The sequence below is a fragment of the Mchenga conophoros genome, linkage group LG17 (assembly GCF_057382185.1).
Source record: "Mchenga conophoros isolate Kocher_MC1m ecotype Shallow Benthic linkage group LG17, M_conophoros_male_GT1.1, whole genome shotgun sequence".
Lineage (NCBI taxonomy): Eukaryota > Metazoa > Chordata > Actinopteri > Cichliformes > Cichlidae > Mchenga > Mchenga conophoros.
In genome coordinates, this window is record NC_140542.1 from 26,343,969 (window position 1) to 26,364,283 (window position 20,315).

At 40.7% G+C, this 20,315-nt stretch overlaps 1 protein-coding gene across 12 annotated transcripts in view; it reads left to right on the plus strand.

The window, feature by feature from the left end:
- The window catches only part of magi2a (membrane associated guanylate kinase, WW and PDZ domain containing 2a), a 265,937-nt gene that overhangs the window by 68,277 nt on the left and 177,345 nt on the right, over positions 1-20,315 (plus strand). For 11 of the 12 annotated variants that reach the window (XM_085252260.1, XM_085252261.1, XM_085252262.1 and 8 more), the window contains exon 2: positions 9,102-9,218. In XM_085252260.1, the coding sequence (XP_085108386.1) occupies positions 9,102-9,218 (117 nt within the window). Of the gene's footprint in view, positions 1-7,203; positions 7,544-9,101; positions 9,219-20,315 lie in introns of those variants that run through there. The other variant, XM_085252267.1, reaches the window with a different exon arrangement.

Here is a 20,315-nt window from a genome sequence, read left to right on the forward strand (position 1 = left end):
TATTTATTTATTTATTTAACCTCTGGTCGTGTTGTTTTACAATGACAGGGGTGTTGGCACATTTTCTTCCTTTCAGCAGTTTTTGTTCTATTTGTGATTTTAGTATTGATGGCAGCAAAAAAACTCTTACACTTTCAAATTGCGTTTTTCTTTACTTTCGATTTCATTCATGTACTGCAATGACATTAAGGAATTTTCTGCATCCTTTAAAGGGTGAAGATACTGAATGGAAAGGATTCCTGTCGATAAAATTGAGCAGTTTTGGATATTTATTTAAAAAAATAAACATGTATCCACAGCGATATAAACTGGACAACAAGAATATGTATGCACATTTCTGTTAATGTGCTGAATCTATCCAGAATTTTATGCTTCTGGCTCCAGGCTTTCCTTGCCAAGAGACAGATGCTGAGCATCAGGAACGCACACAAATGCTCACATATAAGTCAGCAGCTGGTGGGGTGAATGAATTTCCGTGGCAGTGGATGAGCTGAAGTTGGTCAGCATAAAGCAATGGAAGGAAGGCATGCTGTGTAATCACCTGTGGGACTTGGTGAAACTTTGGAGCCATATTTCAGGGTCTTGTCCTGTATTTTCAGAACATGAGTTTTGGTTTTCATGACATCTGTACAAAACATATACTCGACGGTCATATAATTATGATTGATATATATGTGTGTGTATGTATGTGTGTATATATATATATATATATATATATATATATATATATATATATATATATATACACACACACACACACACACACACTGAAATATATATATATTAAGGGTTTGTTTCATATATTCAATATGTATAAAAATTAATTTTAAAAAATTAGGGCTGAGTGCCCTCTACTTTTTATTCATTTGTTATCATACTCCATCTATACTTTATACTAAATACTTTGTCTATGTATAAATCCTATTTTATGACCTCATAATTTGTATTAATGGTTGACTATGACAGTTTTACACCTCTTTCACCCCTTAATTGATAAGATGTATGGTTAATTTTGACAGTACAAGCTGTCTACATCATAGAAATGTCAGCACATATACCACACTGTAAATCTGTCATAACAGGCCATTGCTTCTGACCATATATGCTGACATTAACCATAAACAGGAATGTAATCTGGTAACCTGGTAATGATGAGTATGTAACTGTTTTAAGATTTGGACTCAAATTGGAAAATAATTGGTGCCTAAAGTTTGAAACAACCAAGATTTAAAGAGCCACTGTCACGGTCTGTGGAGACAGACCGTGCGGAGGTGTGTGTGGTGGACCCAGGTGCGAACACAGGTGAGGAGATGGGAGTGAACTTAAACTGAAAGCGAGCCTTCATTTGGGCTGATACAGACGGGAGTAGACAAAACATAACAGGGACAGAGACCGCAACTAACCAGAAACCTAAACTGGAAAAACCCTAACATGACTGAAAGGAATAACTATGATCACTGTGAACAGAATGCTGTGCAGATGCATGGAAACTGTGAACCAAATGGCGTTACGAAACGGACATGAACATGACCTGCAGGGAACCTCATCGCGTGGATGCGTGGAAAAACAACATAACCCAAATGGCATATTCTTGACCAGTGGGAAGGTACACAGACTGAATGAAACACAGAGACTAAATACCCACAGGGATGATCAGGGGAAGTAGAAACACATGAGGAAGAACAGCTGACACAGATGAACCTAATGACAGGACAGGGGCAGTGAAACTAAATACAATGAACAAAGAACACCAGACTCTTTCAAAATAAAACAGGAAACATGGAGACATAGACATGACACGAACTTGACAACAAGGACCACACGGACATGAAACATGACAGGTAGACAGTACAGGGGGAGATGACAGAAACAACTTAGAAACAAAGGACTAAACTGCAGCCTAGAAATTAACTGGATGAGCTAAACTAGAACACAAATGAATACAAAAGATACATAAAAACTCAAACACTGGGTCACACGACCCAGTACCGTGACAGCCATACAGGAAAAGAAGGAAGCGCCAGCAGTTCTTTTCTCAATATAAGGGGCATTGGTCACTTTCAGCCTCTGACCTGCATATGCTTAAGTTCTACTCTCTTTCGGTGCTTCTTGCTTTCCTCTTTGTTTTTGTTGAACCTGCACCTCTGTGGGCGTCCAATAAAAAAGGCTGAATTGAATCTGCTCTCCTCCAGTGATTTTGTATTTTGTTTTTAATATATATTTTGGCTTTAAAAAGGTTCTTAAAAGTCTGACTCTACATCTCTTTGGGCCAAAGATGTTTAACAATTACTTCAAATTTGTGACCCGACTTCAGCAGAATGCTTTATAAGAAAATTGCTGTGGGAATACTTTTGTTTCCCATTTCTGATGATTGGTTTTCAAAGTACTGATCTTATAAGGGTTTTCAGTCTTGGCAGACTATTTGTCCTCCCGTAAAATATCACTTATCTTTAAGTGTTACCATGTGTGATGCTGCTATCATGTTCCTTCCGATAACGGTTCCATATCCCTGTTGGTTTAGAAAAAACGAGGCATCAGCGATAGGCTATAAAATAAAGAGTTAGTTAAAATCTAATCATCCAGCACAATTTCTCTTTATGAAAATTAGTGACTCTATAATAACATCGCACAGCTTCAACCTTTGTTCATTTAATGGGTGTTGAGAGGATTTTTTTTCCTAGAGCAAAACATTATGTACGGCAGCCTGGTATCACCAAAACAGTGAAAATATGAATTCTGAAAACCCTCACTTGAGTTTCAATTTCCAAGGGCTATTTTTAACAGTCCCAGACTTAAATCCACCCAAAGCCTTCCAGATGATATAATATATCATTATATCATTTTCTTCGTTACGATAACGTATATCATTCATTTATTTTAATATTGAAAAGATAGCAGACTCCAAAGGCCTTTCAGCCACCTGTACAAAAAAGCCTGTGTAGAGTATGTCTGTATAGTCATCGAATCAGACCACCTCATATTAGATGAATGGCGTTCATTAAATCATCTTAAGTAGAAACCTGTTTGAATGGAGCCACTCATTCGGCTCTAACAAAGGAAACATGAAGGCTCATATTCCAGACGTATACTTGCTTTCATTCATTTCCTTGACTCTCGAACATCGTTCATTATGTTATCTTTTGAAAGATGAACACAACTGTTTCATGGGACAACTGTTTGTTCCAATTCTGTATTAAATTAGTTGTAAATAACAGCAGCTGTTTGACTGATGGTTAAGAAGCTACGAATTGTAAAAACAGTGCTTTGTTCCTTTTACCCTAAATCATATAAATTGAGGCATAAAGATTAATGAGGGTTGTCAGTTTTTTTTCTCATTTCATGTAAACCTATATAGGTGGTAGGAGCAAAAAATGTCGTCCCAGAACTATTTAAATAATATTTTTGTGTGTATTTGCATGTAGCTCCATCTGAAAGCCAGTTGGCGTTTATGGATTCTAGCGATTCACCACAGAGTTGGCATCGTGCTTTCCTATTGAAGACTAATCAACAGAGCGCAGTGTGTGTCTGGTGAAACTGGCAAGGTTTTAAGCCCATCCTGATCATTTAATTAGTCTGATTATCCAAACAGCTGTCTGCTGGTGCTCTTTCTGACTTCAAGTCGCACACAAACACATGCGTGCACGCTGAGTGATGATGCTACATATGCGCCTGCTCACGGATGCCCTTGGAGCGCGTGTGATAAATAGTGTCATTGAAGCTGTGATGACAGCACTCCAAGCTGACTGACTGTCAGCATGAAATCTTCCATGCTGCGCTGTTCTTGACAGTGCAAAAGGTCTTTGGGCAATTGTGGAAGATTTTGTTAAATTCTTAAATGATCAAAAAGGGCAAAAAAGTCTTGAAATAACAATAGGCTCTGCCAATAGACAATATATTGATCCTTATATGCCGGTTGTGTATTTAGTCCATCAAGATGACCATGTGAGGTGGTTTGTCTTTATTTTTACAAGCTTTAGTCACTCAGACGTTTCTGACCAAGGGGTTGTTTTAGAGGTGACAACATCTTTTCAATCACAAATACAAATATTAGGAAATGGCCATCTCTGGAGCTGAAATACGAGGCTGGTGTGAAAGTCCCGGAAACTGTAGTTCCTTAAGTGGCCACTTGAGGCTGTCTCTAAAAATGGACGTCCCATTTTATCAGCAAAGAAGTTTTCCAACTCAGCCTAGATTAGAAGAAAAAAGAGCTTTTCTTTCTTGGGGTAAAACTGATCTTAAAAACAAGTGGTGCTTTGCTCTGATGCAGGAGTAGCTTCGCTGAAGACGTGGTTCAAACGTCTCTTATGTTTATGTTTTAGCTGAGTAAGGAAATCTATTATTAAGAATTTGTCAACAACTTATTTCCAACTGCAAGCCAAGTGCAACCAACCATGAATAATTCATTGCAAGCCTAGTTTAAATTGTTGAAGGCAAATGAACTGAAAGGGCATATGCCATATGCCATGCATTTAAAAACTGACATCTTTTTAGAGTAGACTGCTGTCCTTGAGAGTTTTTCCTCCACCTTAATATCTTGCAGTGGTAGCCAGAACTCCTCTGTGAGCTTGACTGGTTTGTGCCTAGGTATGAGGCAGTTAACTCTTATAACACCTTGATCCCCTGGAGGAACCAGCTGCTCTCTTGTTTTTTGACTCTCCACAGGCTGTTTGCTCTTTCTCTCTCTCCCAGCCTCCCAGGGGATTTACATGACACCTGCTGAGCTTAAACAGGGAATTGTCTTCTTCTGCAGAGCAACAACAATTTTCCTTCATCCATCTGTTTTAGAAACAGTAATAAAAAAAATCTGATTTAGGCTCTAAACACACCAGAAGTGCTCCCTCAACTGCACGGAGGAGTCTTTTCATTTTGCATCGTGCTAAGATGCTTTTTCATGTCTTGCGTGCATGGAGCCATTTGCGCAAGGTGAAAGTGGAAGCAATAACGGCCTAATAGACGTGAATGCTTGATTCATGTTAAGCTGATAATGCATCAGCGAGTGGATTTTCCTCGGGTACTGTCAATTTGCAGTCATTTTTTTGTACTTCCTCCAGCCCTCTTGTTTTTACGCTCGCTCTGTCATTCACCTTTCCCCATTGGCAGCTTTGTGATGTTATGAGGGCATCTCTGTCAGGAACCACCTTAACAGGAAAAAAACAACAACTTTGCATCACATTAAAAGACCTCCTTCATCCTTATACACCTCATTGACTATAGAGTTGCTGCTTGATTTGCACCCTTATGCACTCTTACCTGCCCACATACTCACACAATCTATTTTTGGATCTGTGGCCACATATTGGGATGTATTGAGTAGAGACTGTGGTGGTGGTTGCTCTAACTGATTCTTGTTGTTTATGGAAATTTTTGGCCATACTTCCAGAAGTAGATTTGTGAGATCAGTTTCCACTGTAATTCACCCCAAAGGTGTTCTATTGGGTTAAGGGTCAGGACTCTGTACAGGCCAGTCATGTTCTTCTACACCAAACCTGCTCATCCATGTCTTTATGGACCTTGCTTTGTGCACTAGTGGGCAACTTGCAACTACTGAAAAAGTGGCCTACCATTTCCTAGCTGAGTGCCTTTTGTTCCCCTGTCGCTTCCACTTAGCTACCACTAACACTTGACTGTGTAATATTTACTAGTGAGGCAATGTCACGACTAGAGTTGTTGCGCAGGTGGCATCCTATCATGCCACAACGCTGGAATTCACTGAGCTCCTAAGAGCGACCCATTCTTTCACAAATGGTTGTAGAAGGAGTCTGCATGCCTACAGTAGGTGCTTGATTTCATACACCTGTGGCCATGCATGGGATTGGAACACCTGAAGTCAATGATTTGGATGAGTAATTGAATACTTGGTAATATAGTGTATAATAAAAACCATTCCACTTCACGAGTAATGGAATGAGACTGATTCGTTTAGGGACAATAGCTAAACTGTATGAATATAAACTAGTACACATCTTCCCGTGTAAATCAAAACTCACACCTAGTTTACGTGCTGCTGTATTTTATGTAATTTTCTCCCTGCTTTGCTGTCTACGCTCTCAAATAGAAGTTAAATATCTCAAAAACCTTTACCTGGGTTGTTTTCCCTTCAAGGTAGTATTCTTGTTCCAGTATTGCTGCTATTTTTAGCCTGGAAGTCCCATTCAGATCACTTGCAAGTGTTTGATCTCCGCTCTATCACAACAGTGACCCTTCAACTTGAATTTCAGTTTGGTGAAGAGGATGGAGTCACAGGGAGTCAAATCTGGCAACCTCCAAAAAGCTCCTACATTTTTTATTGCCCTGCGCGCGGCAAGGTAATGGCACGATGGCACGCACAACCGTTTAGTTGATTTGGGACCAGTGTCTAACCTCCAACGCTTCAGGAAATTGCAGTAGAACTCTGCCCTGACAGTCTGATCCTGAAAGATGAATTCACAGTACACGTCCTTGTGAATGTGGAAAAGTGAAATGTGAAATGTGAAAAAATGTGAAAAAAAACAAGCTCACTCCTGGTCATGCTCCTGAACTCATGCGTCGTCTTCTTTCATTGAAAACTGCTGTTTAGTCTCTGGTTCATAACTAGACATCCAGCTCTGCTTCAAGAAACACAAAGAGCAAAAAGATGCATTTCTTATTGCTGATAAACCATTAAAAAAACCAAACCCTTTTTTACATTGTGGGAAGTTTTAGAAAATGGAACATTACATATATGGGATTTTATATCAGTATCAACATCAGTGTGCTGTAAAGCTTTACAAAGATTCAATTTGAAACAGAGAATAAATGTCATTGCCAAGATGGCACGTATGACGTGACCAGAAATGAAAAAATTGCTATGGGTTTCTAAACACAGAGTAAACAAACAGCAAATTAATTAGTAGGAATACTGTTCTGTGGGAGTGAGACAGCACTGCGTTTGGCTGAAGCATATTATTTAGTTTCGCCACATGGTTTCTGATGGTGGAAGATGGTCATTTCCAAGCCATCTGGATGCTATAAGCCAAGGAAGACGATGTGGCAGAGATTTGCTTTTATTCACCAATAGGCATATAAAAACCCATGTAGTGCACTGTACAGCAGATGGGGGGCGTTGCAGGACCTGCGAATCTGAAGGGAAAACCAGGGATTTCATTGCGATCGGTCCCCACAGCCAAAGCTGTGCTTCAACAGTCGCTCTCCCTCACTCGCAGCATCACACACTTCCCTTCCCCTCCGCTTTGCCACCGTCTCTCACACACACACACTCTCTCTCTTTGCTTCAGTGTTTCTCAACCACTCATTCTGCTGCGCTCGCCCGTGTCATCTCTCCTCTGTGGAGTGCAGAGAGAGGTGATTCAGCTCGCGGGCTGACTGGCAGTTGCTGGACTGGGCAAACAGAGACAGAGTTGAGGACCTGAGGGACAGGACAGTACTGTTTGAGGGGGGGGATTCCATCGGGAGAGATACAGCGCAAGATTACCTCCAGTGGAGATTATTTGCATCACAAAACCTGTGGAAAGAGGACTGTGACTCTCTCTGTGTAGTGGATGCACAACCGCTGCCTGTGGAAGAGGTGCCATTCACTGTTTTAATTTTTGTGCTTTTGTGTGTGTGTGTGTGTGTGTGTGTGTGTGTGTGTGTGTGTGTGTGTGTCACCTTTTCAGTATGCAGATTCACCGGCTTGCCTTCTTTTCTTATGCAAATGTAAATTGGCTGGTTGTACTGCTCTACACCTTTGACAGAGACTCAGATGGAGCCGGTCTCTGTATTTCAGGTTTGCATGATTATAATGCAACGCTGCGTGAAATAGTTTGGGATTTATGCATCTTGCTGTATTTGTGTGTGTGTGTGTGTGTGTGTGTGTGTAGTTCAAGAACACAGAAGTGAAGAACCAGAATGTGCTGAATAATTGATCCCCAGTATGACAGAAAACTTCCAAACTAGGTTATTCTTGAATTAATGTGCCACTCATTATATTTGCTGCTATTTCACCCACCTTCCCTCTGAGCTCGTTTACAGTCGATTGTGTGGATACCCCCGTCTCTACATGTGTGCACTGGTGATATGCATGCTCTCCAACATATCATGCGTGGATGTCGTTGCCTCGGGAGCACACGGGGGTAAAGAAGGGGGCAGCTAAGTGGTATGTGGCACTGTGCCAAGTTGCCGCTTCAAACTGGATGTTGAAGGTTAGTCAAATCCACTCGGTTCATGCAGAGGAGTAACAAACATGACAAGTATGTTGGCTAAAGCGACACCGTGAGGAATCCCTTAAGTAACATCAGCCGACCATTCCCCCTCCTCCACTTAGCCGTCCTGTCTTGCCTCCATTTCAAATGTGATTAAACGAGTGTGTGGCAGAGTAGATAGATGGAGTATTTGTTGCAGAAGGAGGAGGTGGAGGTAAAGCTTGTTTTAGTTTGCTACTTTCTACCCCCCCACCCCTGCCACGGGATTGCTTTTGCCTTCCTTCCCGCTTATCCCTTACCTCCATTTGTCTGTGGTCCCTTGATCACTTTTTAACCCCCTCAGTCCTGCTGAGCCAGCAGGATTCACTGGTTTTAAACTGAAGTCCATTTACAGAGCTGGGATTGCTAGAGAGACACAGAGAAAAGAAGGGGGAGGTAACCCAGGTGAGGGCAAATAAGAGGGAGTAAAAACAGCCCCTCGGGGAGTTGGTGGCTGATTTATGTGTAGACATATCTCCACACGTGTTTGGCCACAGCTCCAATTAATACCTCCGCCAATCCGTGGCCGCGCTTGACAAATGCTGGATCTGTGAGTGCCGAGTGTGTTCATTAGTGTTTGGATTGTAGGATTTTCAGCGAATTTAAATTGTTTACTGTGGTCTTGGGAGATTCTGGGTCATTTGATGCTGCAGTGTTTGGATCTTCCTCTGCTTGTTGTTGAGGTTTGCACGAAAAGAAAAAAAAACGTGTGAGGCAAGCAATTTTCCTTGCCTGGATAATTCACAAACACATCCAGCTGTCCCCATTTCTGATCAAAGGCTGATTAGGCTCTTTCCTTCTATAAATTGACTGGAACAAATTTTGGTATCAGTCTTAGAGCAGTTGCATTTATTTGAATTTGGTGCTTTTGATTATTGATTATTGACCTTTGTGTTCCTCCAGGGGGCGTGATAGACAAGGACCTGCGCCACTACCTCAACCTGCGTTTCCAGAAAGGCTCAGTGGACCACGAGCTGCAGCAGATCATCCGGGACAACCTCTACCTCCGCACCGTCCCCTGTGAGTTACCTTGTGCTCACCTGACCTCCCTTTGTCCATCCTTGTTCCCTTCACTCACCTCCTTGAGTGAGACACTTACATTCAGTGCTTTGCCAAGGGTAGATCATCAATAAAGCCAAGTGTGCAATTTCAAAGGGGGCAGTAAAAGCTCCAGGTTCGCTCTGTGACAGTTTGAATGTGGTAAGTTGCCAACAAACAAGACAGAAATGAGTGTTTGGCTCACATCTGCAGTTCTCTTTTGGCCACATTGGACCTTGCCTGACATAGGATGACTTTGGCTGCCTCAGATCAACCATAGATCCACCTTGTCAGTTCAGCTGTGTAACAGAGCTGTAAGTAGGCCTAATGTCTGCATGTGGATCTCCAGTGTCCCACACTGTTCAATAGCATCTTTCATTGCCCTCTACATGGTGTTTAAATACCCACTTTTTGTGACGAGGTTTCAGACCACAGTGATGTCACTGATGACATCAAGGTTAAGCATGCCTGTAAATTAATTAAAGAGAGAAAAAAATGAGATGACAAGCAGACTAGTCTTACAATATCAAACTTCAAAATTTGAGCCCAGGATGACGTATTTAAGAGCAATTTAAAGCCAATAATCACATTGTTCAGTGATCAAATCACATTGTAAATTTTGTTGAAAATTGTGACATATTGCATAATGTGTGCATAATATTGCAAACTTATGATGTCAGGTTGGTTTCCAAGTGTTGCTGAAATTAGCACCGCTAGCACCAGCGGCATTCTTTTCCTAATTCCTTTTTTCTTTTGATTGTCCACGCACCTCATCAAACCATGTTTACACGTTGCTCTCCTTCAGAGGTGTATGCCAGGTTATTTGTCAGTTGTTGTAGATTAACAAATATGAGACTACATCCACACATACAAATGCAGGTATTTTTTTAAGATGGAGATTTTCACATAGAGACACTAAGAGCACAGTCAAAAGCAACATGTGGTGATATAACCCTAACTGTATGAATTGTTAGCCAATCGGAAGGCTGGAGATGATAGCAATGTGCACAATTTAACATTAAAAAAAGGAGATAAAGGTGCACACCTTTGACATTGCAAGACAAAAATTCCTTTTCCTCATCGAAACACTGAAGTATTTTTTCAAAAGCTTTGATTTTAGTGGCCCGAAACACCATTCACATGTGGATGAAAGACCAGAGCACACTTTACCAAAATACCTGTGCGTGTGTGTGTGTGTGTATACATATGGATTGAATACTTTGTTTAGCTTGCTAACAGTTCTGTTGCCAACTAGAGACAGCAGCAATGTTTACCCTTCAAGTGGAGTGAGTGGAGCCATTTATGTGCACTGTTGTGATATTTTCAGTTGCAAAAATGTTTCCTGCCATGAATTTGGCTGTCTACATTTCCTGCAACTTTAAAAAAAAGATATAGGCTATGATTTTTTTTCTTTTTTTGCAATTTTATATTCTAATGTATTCTAACTGTATTCTAATGTGGAAAAATGTACTGCTGCAGAAGCCTTGAGAGTTATCACTAACCCTAAACCCTAAACTTTTTTGTATAAAACTCACTGAAAGCCACAACATCCAATTATATAATAACAACAGGTTTGTCTTCTCTCACTTTGTGTTAATGATTCATCTTTGGCAGCTGTGCAGTCTGTTGTGTTTTTTTCAAAAGCTCAAGAGCAATGGACTGTATAGATCTAAAGCTGAGGTCAAGTTCAACATATTACCACATTTTCAGGCAATTTCATACATACCCCGCTGACAGAGAGCAAGCCTGAGGGCAGGCAGTACTCTTGCAGGTGGTTGGTTTCTGGAGCTGCAGAAAATGTAACAAACTAATAGGTTGTTGTGTATAGTCCGCTGCGTACATTGTCTAGTGCTTGAATGCAGCAGAACTCATACACATGCAGAGAGGGTGGGAGGAACAGGGGGCCAACAGGGGCATCCCGACAGTTCGATCCAGCTTCTTGCTTCGCGTGAACTGTTTCCCCTCTGAGTATTTTTCAAGCGCGGTATGTGCTGAATATACTGAATTTTCTTTCTGATGTGAGTACGTGATGTGATATTTTCTTTCCCTGTTTGCCATGTCCCTTTGCTTTCAGCCCCAAATCCCCCAAATATCTATCTGTGCGGTGATCGATTGAGCTGCTGGAGTGTTAGTTTAGCTGGAATCAGCCTTGTCTGGAAGTTCGACTCTTTAAAATCAAATGTTTACTGCAGCTCTGTCTCTAATTAGCTGCATTAACTGCCTCACAAGAACACAGAGCTGCAACCAAGTGCTCTGTAGACAATCAAAGATAAGATTTGGAGGGCTTTAAGCTATTGATACTTGGTGTTCTTGGTTCAGGATAGCTTTTTAAACTGAATGCTTATCTAAGTCTTAAATATTGTATGCTGGAAGACATTTTCTTTTATCAGGTTATCGCACAATGTTATATGTGCTAGGGCTAAGAAAACACAATATTTAGTAAGTATTATTCTGATTCCTGTTTGCTTTTTGTTTCCTGGATGTTCAGCCGTCCATTAAAGGACTGTGATATTAAAGGGTGTTTGTCTGTAAACTCTTATCTGTGCACACTGTTTGTTAGCCTAGCTGTGCATTTAGACCCAGCTGTCTAGTGGCTAACTCCCCCCTGAATCCCCTAATGGAGGTGCATTCTTCAAGCCTAGGTGCAGGCAAATATCACTGGAACCACTTTTATGTCTCCCTGACTGCACAGAATGCAGCAGGAGAAACAAAAAGAGACCTATTTATATTACAATACAAGCATCATTTTCTCTGATAACCACTCATAGAGCAACTGCCAGTGAGGCAGTGAAGATAGAGAAGAGGTGAACAGTAAAGGCTGAGAACAAATGGAGGAACAAATAGAGGGAAAGAAATCCGAAAAGGAACGGGGGAAAGGGGATGAAGCTTGATGATAGGGACACGGGCTGTATACACATAACCACATAGTGAAATGGCAAAGAGAGGTTAACTGGTGCATTAATGAAGGTTTAACAATGGGCTTTAGTGCTGCTGACAGGAAGAGGGCTTAGTCATGACTGAACTAGGCTTTTTATATCTGGATGCATAGATGTGTTCTTTTTTTAAATATGGAAAACATATGTTATTGAGAAGAAACAATGCACTATGACTGCGAAGCAATCAACGTGGACAAGACACATCTGGAGTTGGTCTTCAACTGGAGTGTATTTCAACCAGATTCATTTGTACTTTATTTTCTTATGAGAAAAATCCTTCCAACAGTCTCAAATGTCCTGTGTACGCATCTGTTTTCAAAAAAAATTGGGATGCTGTGTGAAATGGATTAGCTAAGAATAACCTAGCTAATAACATAGTTGCAAAGACTTTAGTGATATTGTCTCATACAGTCATATCATTAATCAATTCGTGAAGCCAAAGAAATCTGTAGGCAGAAGATAAGGCTGAAAACCAATACTGAAAGCCTCTCAGGTGGCACTGCGTTAGAAAATCACTGCATGGGCTGAAGAAACAGTTCTGAAAACTCAGTTTGTCTCAAATGTATCCTAAGTCTCTACCAAGGAAAAAAAAAAACATATACTGTATAATATAAACTAGACCCAGAAACACTATGCTACCTTCTCTGGCCAGAGAGAGGACAACTGGAAAACTGTCATGTGGTCTGATGATTGAACGTTGTCCTCCAGTCCTCCAAGTCCAGAGTGGCTTTAGTAGTACAGTAGGTTGTAACTTGCACATCTATGAAGGCACCATTAATACTCAGTGATATCTACAAGTTTTAGAGCAACATGTGCTGCCATTCAGACAACATTTTAAAGTTAAGCGATGCAAGATTATTTTATTGGAAAACAACAACAACAACAAGTGTCCCTTTGCGACTAAGCATCTGAAATCTTATCCATGGTAAAGAATGGGAAGACATTTCCCCTTCAAACAAGTTATTTCAGATTCCAAACAGCAGAAAGTTTAAAGTGAAGAGATGAATCAGGCATAAATGAGCTTATTTTTCTAAAGACAAAATTTCTCTTTTATGTTTTTATACTGGCACCGTTTAGTTGCTTAGCGGTGGGTTAATACAAACCCAGCCTCGGCACGTCACAAGCTAGTGTACTCCCAGTGCCGATCCCAAGCCCAGAAAAATGAGAGGATCCTAAATCAAACAAGCAGATCCGTTCATTTTGGCAACTCCTATGCAATAACAGAGCAGCCAAAAGTTTGTTTTTCTCTTTGTGCTTGTACTATTTCTAGTAAACAATGAGATTAAAAGACAAGCAAATCATTGGTTTGTGTTTTTATTCATATTTACACACTGTGCAAACCTTTCTTTTAGGATACTGATAATATGCCAGGTTTAAATTGAGCATTTGACTTAAATGAGCTAATTGTGGACAAACCACTGGGAGATTCATGAAGTAAAGCCCCCTCTCTCAAACTGATAAAAAAAGAGTTGCACTGAAGACTCCCGAGATGTGTGATGAATCTAAAGGAGGTTGAGAGGTGAGAGAGAAAAGGCATGATGTGAAGTAGTTCATCATCACAATTTACACGTAACCCTTGAATGGTAAAGAAAGGACATTTTTCGTGGGGATGGAGGCTGACGGGCAGACAGTAGGAGACTTACTGCCATTCACACCAATCGTGAGGCTTGGATGGAGTCGGCGAGGGCAGCTAAGGCTGTGCCAGCTCTTAGACAAATTGCCTGGTTGAAATCCAAGGTCAGAGCGTTAATAGCCTGAGCCCATGTGAAATCAGGCCTATCTTCTGGTAATCCATATAGATTTGATGGGAGGGATAGAAAGCGGAGTGAAACAAGGTGTGTGCAGACTAGTCATGAGACCTAAGTGTGCTGTATTGGATGAATTATTTAGGTAAGAGTGAATTGAAAGAACACGACAATGGAGTAAATATATATTTTGAAACAACAGAGTGACTCCTGACTGTGCTTTCATTTAATAACGTCACAGCTGAGCAGAAAGTTATTTGAAAGATGCTATAAATATTTGAACTAATTTACAAGTGTTTAGATATTTAGAGTAAATAACTTGAAGGTCAACTGAAAGATTAAAAAAATACAAATGTTACTCTTGTTTCCCCATCGAATACCAAATCAAATATAAATATGCACAGTGCCTCAGTTACAGGGAAACAAAAATGTGTTAAAAATATCAAGGTCATCAGGATAATATGACTCATTTCCCAGAAGCCACTCAGTCTTTCATGTACTTATTATATTTGTTCGTCTCTTGTTGTTTTTCCTTGCCTGGCTGATTTTTCTCTTTTACTTTACTTTCTTCATACAAGAACACTTCAAGCACTCCTTTTTATCTCAGTGGACGCAATAAAGCACTTAGTTACGTGGTGTCATTGATGGTCTCTGAATAATAGAGCTGATGATCAGGAGGCCATCTGGAGGTAGAAAAGGGAGGAGATGCTCAGTTTGTCACTTCCTTTCAACTTCTTAGAAATGTAAGTAACATGTCCTCTTAGAACAAGATCTAGAGTGTCTATTTGTAACAAAATGTTGGTTTAAGCCGTCTATACAAAAGCTTAAAATGCCAGAAATGATCCAATAATCCACAAGAAAAAAAGGCAAAGATCAAAATAGAGTCTGAGTAATATAATTTAATTTATCTGTTCTGTTTCCATTAATGTTAATAATCTTCCACTCTCCCTTTTTTTGTTTTAAATTACTAGACTTTGTAGGGTCCCAGCCCAGAGTCAGGAGCCAGTGGAGCAGACTATTAGTGTTTAATAGTAGGCTATTACTGAATTAATTATAGAAATAGAAAATTTGGTCCTTATAATGGAATAGACCATGATCTGTTTTGAAACCTCCTATGGGCCCACCTGCCACAGGATGAGCCACTGGGGTTCATATGGTTTGAGGTGTTCCAGTCATTCGCTGTCTTAAGTGAGAACTGGTGGGCAGGGATTGATATACTTGTATTCCTCTGGTTTTAATGCCTGCGCGATACCTAATGTCACGCTGGGACTTAAACACATACATATAGGATGCCTCTTTGGTGTCTCTTAAGTGAGGTGTTTCCTGTGTCCTAGACATTGTATTGATGGATGGATGGATGGAAGCTGAGCATATCTGCCTTACCATATTTTTAAACCTGGACATGACAAGGTTGATCTGACTGCAAAAGATACTGCACTCTCACATAATGGAGACTTATCCTTGGCCTGGTAGCCATGCCAGAAGGCATACCATTCTTCATTATATGTATTATTTCCCACCACTTTGAACATAAATAGGCAAAATAAACATCACGTTGTATTAAAAAAGACTTTATGAGGAAAAAAATGTATAATCATGAAGTGCAACGGGTAGGTAATTTCCTCCGTCCGTATGGTCGGACTTCTTTTTTACAGTTTGTTGCGGTGACTATCGCACAGTTCAAAGCAGTGATGGCCTCTAGCACTCACAGAAGTGTTAAATTGTATTAAACAGTTTAAATCATCACAATTTAAATACATTGCCTGTTAGGTAAGAATGTCGTAAGCGGCAAATGGTGACATTGTGACAACATTGCTCTATGATCGTAAAATAACCCAACCACAGACTTAGTGTGCTGTATTGTTACAGAACAAATTAATGTAATGTATTTTAGTAACTATGACATTATGTCAAGATGAATTGTATTGTAATCTGCTTTCCAATGTAACTCTTTGGAATATAAAAGCAACATATTTAGAACATTGTTTTATTTTATATTAATGTTTGAAACACTGAGCAGACGTCACCAGAGACCAACGCAAGACGCTACCGCTGAGCTGCAACACCAAAAGTTTGTTGTAAATGGGAATGACATTAAGTGATAGCTCTTATCTCGTAAATACAATAGCTGCCATTAAATAGCATTTGCAGCATTATCCACAATTCAAACTAAGGGACATGTGTATACCTGTAAGCACGAAATCTATGTTAATATACCAGCTGCTGGACAATTTTTTCCTTGTTACAGAAGCTATTGCCCAATTATAGAACCCCACACTGTGATCCTTTTGGGAACCCTGCCTTCACTGCTAACAGCTTGGCTACCTTGCAAAGAATGCGACAAGCAATTTGATAGCAGAGGTGGGCCTCTTGAAGAAAGAGCGTTTCAGCGAACATCCGCTAATGGAGACGTAAAGTTTATGACCGGTGTGATTGGATACTCCCGCATGTGTTTTTAATGCCCACAAGTTGCCTCTTATGAGTCTTTGCATTAATGTGTGAATGTGTTTGTTTTCTTTGGCCTTTACATGCATGTGCAAACAACATATGCTTAAATAGCAGGAAGTAGAGATTGATACTGTGAGTTAATGGGGAGTTTGACGCCTACAGGGACACTGACTTTGCGTTAATGGCCGGGGCAGCCGTGCACAATATGGATGGTGTTTACTAATGAGAGAGAGAGACATACTCGACGTCCATCTGCCTATCCACAGTTGTCAGTTGGATCATTCTGAAGTCTTGCAGCATAGCAGGAAATATGACTTTCTCTCCGGCTTTCCTTTCCTTTCCTGCTGCTCTGCTGCTCCGTCTTTATCTTTACTTCGTCCCCTCATTCTTTTCTCCCTGAGTCCTGTTGTTGTTTTGTTTTGTTTTGTTTTGATTTGGATTTTTTGCTGTGCGTGTGTGCATTTCATTGCAAAGAAGATTTGCAAGTCCAGTATGTAACTTGTAAGATCACACAGGTATCTGTGATTGGCCCTGCTTTCTTTTTTGCAGCATGTCACATGTCTGTGTTTCTGGTTAATAGCCTGATTTCTGATAGATGACGGCAATAATCAGGATAATAAGAACAGTCTAACAGCTCCCCAGTGCCCCGCCATTCAATATTTAGCATCTCTGTGAGAAACCCAATAAACCGTAGAAGTGTGAGCCTGAATGAGGAGCTCAGAGTGGCCTTGCTTACTCTGGAGCTCTGAGATGAGGCCTGGTGTGGAGATGAATGAAGAGCAGTTTGTGTGTTTTATAAATTTAATTTTATTTATTTTTTTATCCTGGTCATGAAAAACAGGAAAACGTGCTGCTCGTGAGCTTGTTTGCCTGCTTGCATATTATTTTGTCAGTCTTTGTGAAGAAGGTTAAGCAGATCAGACAAATACCTCTAGTCAAAAGCTCACTTTCTTTCATCCATCCATTTACTCCGCTCTCCCTCTCCTCACTTACTCATTGACTCACTGGAGGCAGGGCCGGGTTTCCATGGCAACCGTTTCCACTCCCCATCTGCGTCAGAGGCTCAACTCTTCTTAAAACCTCAGCCCCCTTTCTTTTCCCTTCCTCCATGTGCCCTTCCTGTCCCACTCCCCTCTACTTCATCCCACTTTCTCCAAGCCAAGACTGTAGGTCAGAAAAACCTGGCAACTCGGGGTCAGCACAAAGTACACCGCCTGCTGGAAATAGGATTTCAAGGTGTAAAATTGAGTGTATAATCCATATGTTAGAGAGGTGTGCGCGTTTTCATCTGAGGGTGAGGGAGTGTGGGAGGGGGTTGACTGACAGGGCAGGACACAGATGTGAATGTGCCGGGTGGCAAGCGTGACGCGGCACTCTCTGCTCGCTGGCAGATGCGGCTTTTAGACGCAAAGGGGAAAAGGTGTGAGATTTGCTCTCTAATTGGCCTTCATCACATAAACCTCCTCAACATCACCACGCCTCATCATCAAGCTCCTGCTGTCTCCTACCCTTGGAAGTGAAGAAACGGTGTCAGATAGACAGATCCATCAGGTGTGCCGCCTGCGGTCACCTCACCATGATGCTGTAATGAGAGCTTCCTCGGTTGTCTTTGGTATAATGATCTGGTGTCTTTGGGGGAATGACGAAGACCTTGATCCTTCTCAGGAGGTTTCACAAAAAAGTATTTACACATTTTTCTTATTCCAAAGCATGAATTATTTTAAATGGAAGCGAAAGCATTAACAGAACGGCGGCACAATCTTAATGGGGCATATTTCCACTGCAGCACATCGCTCCCATGACAGCCTGCTGGAAGCTCCTGGATTATGATTGAAAATGACTGCTTCTTTAAGTTGGACACTGGAGATAATAGAAACTGTTGGGTAAGAGAGTAAAACCTCAACTCGCATAATTGTGTCCACAAGGAGTAGTCTAAGTATGTCTTATTCACAGAGTGCTGTCAACACAGAGCCCTTAGCGCAACATGGCAAATTTAGCTCAGTCAATCAAACACAGGGCATATATTGTTAGGTGGCAGTTTGTTCTGTGAATCAGAGAATAGGCAGACAGTAATAGATTAAAGTTGGTATTATTAAGTAGTTTCACTGCAAAGATTTACTTCATCTTCTCCACATTAGCTTCAAAATTTCACACCATCATCGGATATTTAAAAAGAACAATACTATGCACCATCACAGTAAATATGCCTTGGGACTGAACTAGAGCTGGGCGATAGAACGATAACGATATGTATCGCGATATAACTTTTACTCGATAGAGAAATTAAGCTATCGCGATCGACCTCGCCGCTCTTGTCCTCTTTTTTTTTTTTTTTTTTAAAAGGTCAGCCAATCCAAATTAAGTAGCGCAGAGCCGAACCAATCACAGCCGCAGCGTCACGTCGCGTGACTTGTTACGTACAGCACAAGTGCCAAGCCGCACGTGTGTTTGTTTGGGAAGCAGCCAGCGGGTAATGGAGGAAATGAGTGCGCCGACTAGAAAAATCAACCGAGCGTGACCGAAGAGAAAACAGATGATGGTTCCAATGCCGGAGAGATTGTCGAACGGAAGAGCCATAGAAGTTCCGTAGTGTGAAGGTATTTCGGCTATTTCAAGTCTGACAAAAAACAGAGTAGCGTGCACTGTAAATTGTGCCGAAAGCAAGTCTGGAAATACAATAAACTGGTGCATGCGTCACACTGTGCGCCACGTTATTGTTTCGGTGAAATGAATTTCTACAATACTGTTACTGTTAATTCTACTCTCTGCAGTGTTTAAATGCTTACATATACACACAGTTACTGTCCCTCCACACTTACGACTCGGTTCTGCTTCTATGCCGCAGCTTTGTTTACTTTTTCCCACCGAGGCTTCTAGAGTTCTGATTGGCCAACATTTCTGCACGGTTAGGAATCTAGCGCCACCTGCTGCTTTGGCATGTTCATAGCAGCGTTTTCCTTCATTTCTGCCTTTATGTGTGGACGGGATTATTTTTTAAAACGAAAACGGAAAATCTCCGTTTTCAAAAATACCCGTGTACGTGTGGACGTAGCCTCAGTCTCTGACTGGAAGCGCTAATTCGTCATTCGGCTTTTGTCAGACTAAAGTAACTGTTAAAACTGTTTGAAAAGCTAAGCTATACAACAAGGGGAGATTGAGAATTTCCTTTTAGTTCTCAGTTTATTTGATATTGACAAAAGTTAGTCAGTTTTGTCTGTTCTTCTGTAAAACAAACTAAGATTTATTTTTAGAATTAATATTTTGTTTCTAAGTGGAATTGACAATTTAGTCTGTTTCGTTTGTTCTATTTTGAAACTTAAACGCTTTAGCGGCTGCCTTTTGTGTAGTTTGCAATATTTGCCTTTATTTATCTGGAAAAGTCTCATGTTCCTTAAGTACATCTACCCTGTTGAACTTATTATGGGAAATAAATATTTAAATAAAAACAAGCTGCTGATTATTTCACATTTTACTTGTGAGCAACGGCACATTTAAATCTTACAAATATAGTTATTTGGCTTATATCGTGATAGATATCGTTATCGCCTGAAATGAAAAAAACATATCGTGATATGAAAAAATCTCATATCGCCCAGCTCTAGACTGAACTCTTATCAGCACATATCTGGGGCACTTTTCCCGACTCTCCTGTCGACTGACTGCAGTTATTACCTCCATCCTTATTACCCACATGTGGAAAGAACTCGTTGAACCAGCAAGTGTAGAAAGCCTTTTATTTATTTATTTCTTACAGTGCTGTGTTTTTCATCTCACCACCACATGCTCACAACCAAACCTCCCATCTATATTTTTCCAAGCCCTTCCCCTAGCACTTTTTCTACTAAATGCTTTGTATCTGTTTTGGCAGGACAGCGCAGACAGGTGCACAGCTCAAACTGTTGTTCACCATTGAGCTGGCCTTATCGCCAACTGCAAAACTCGGGCTATCG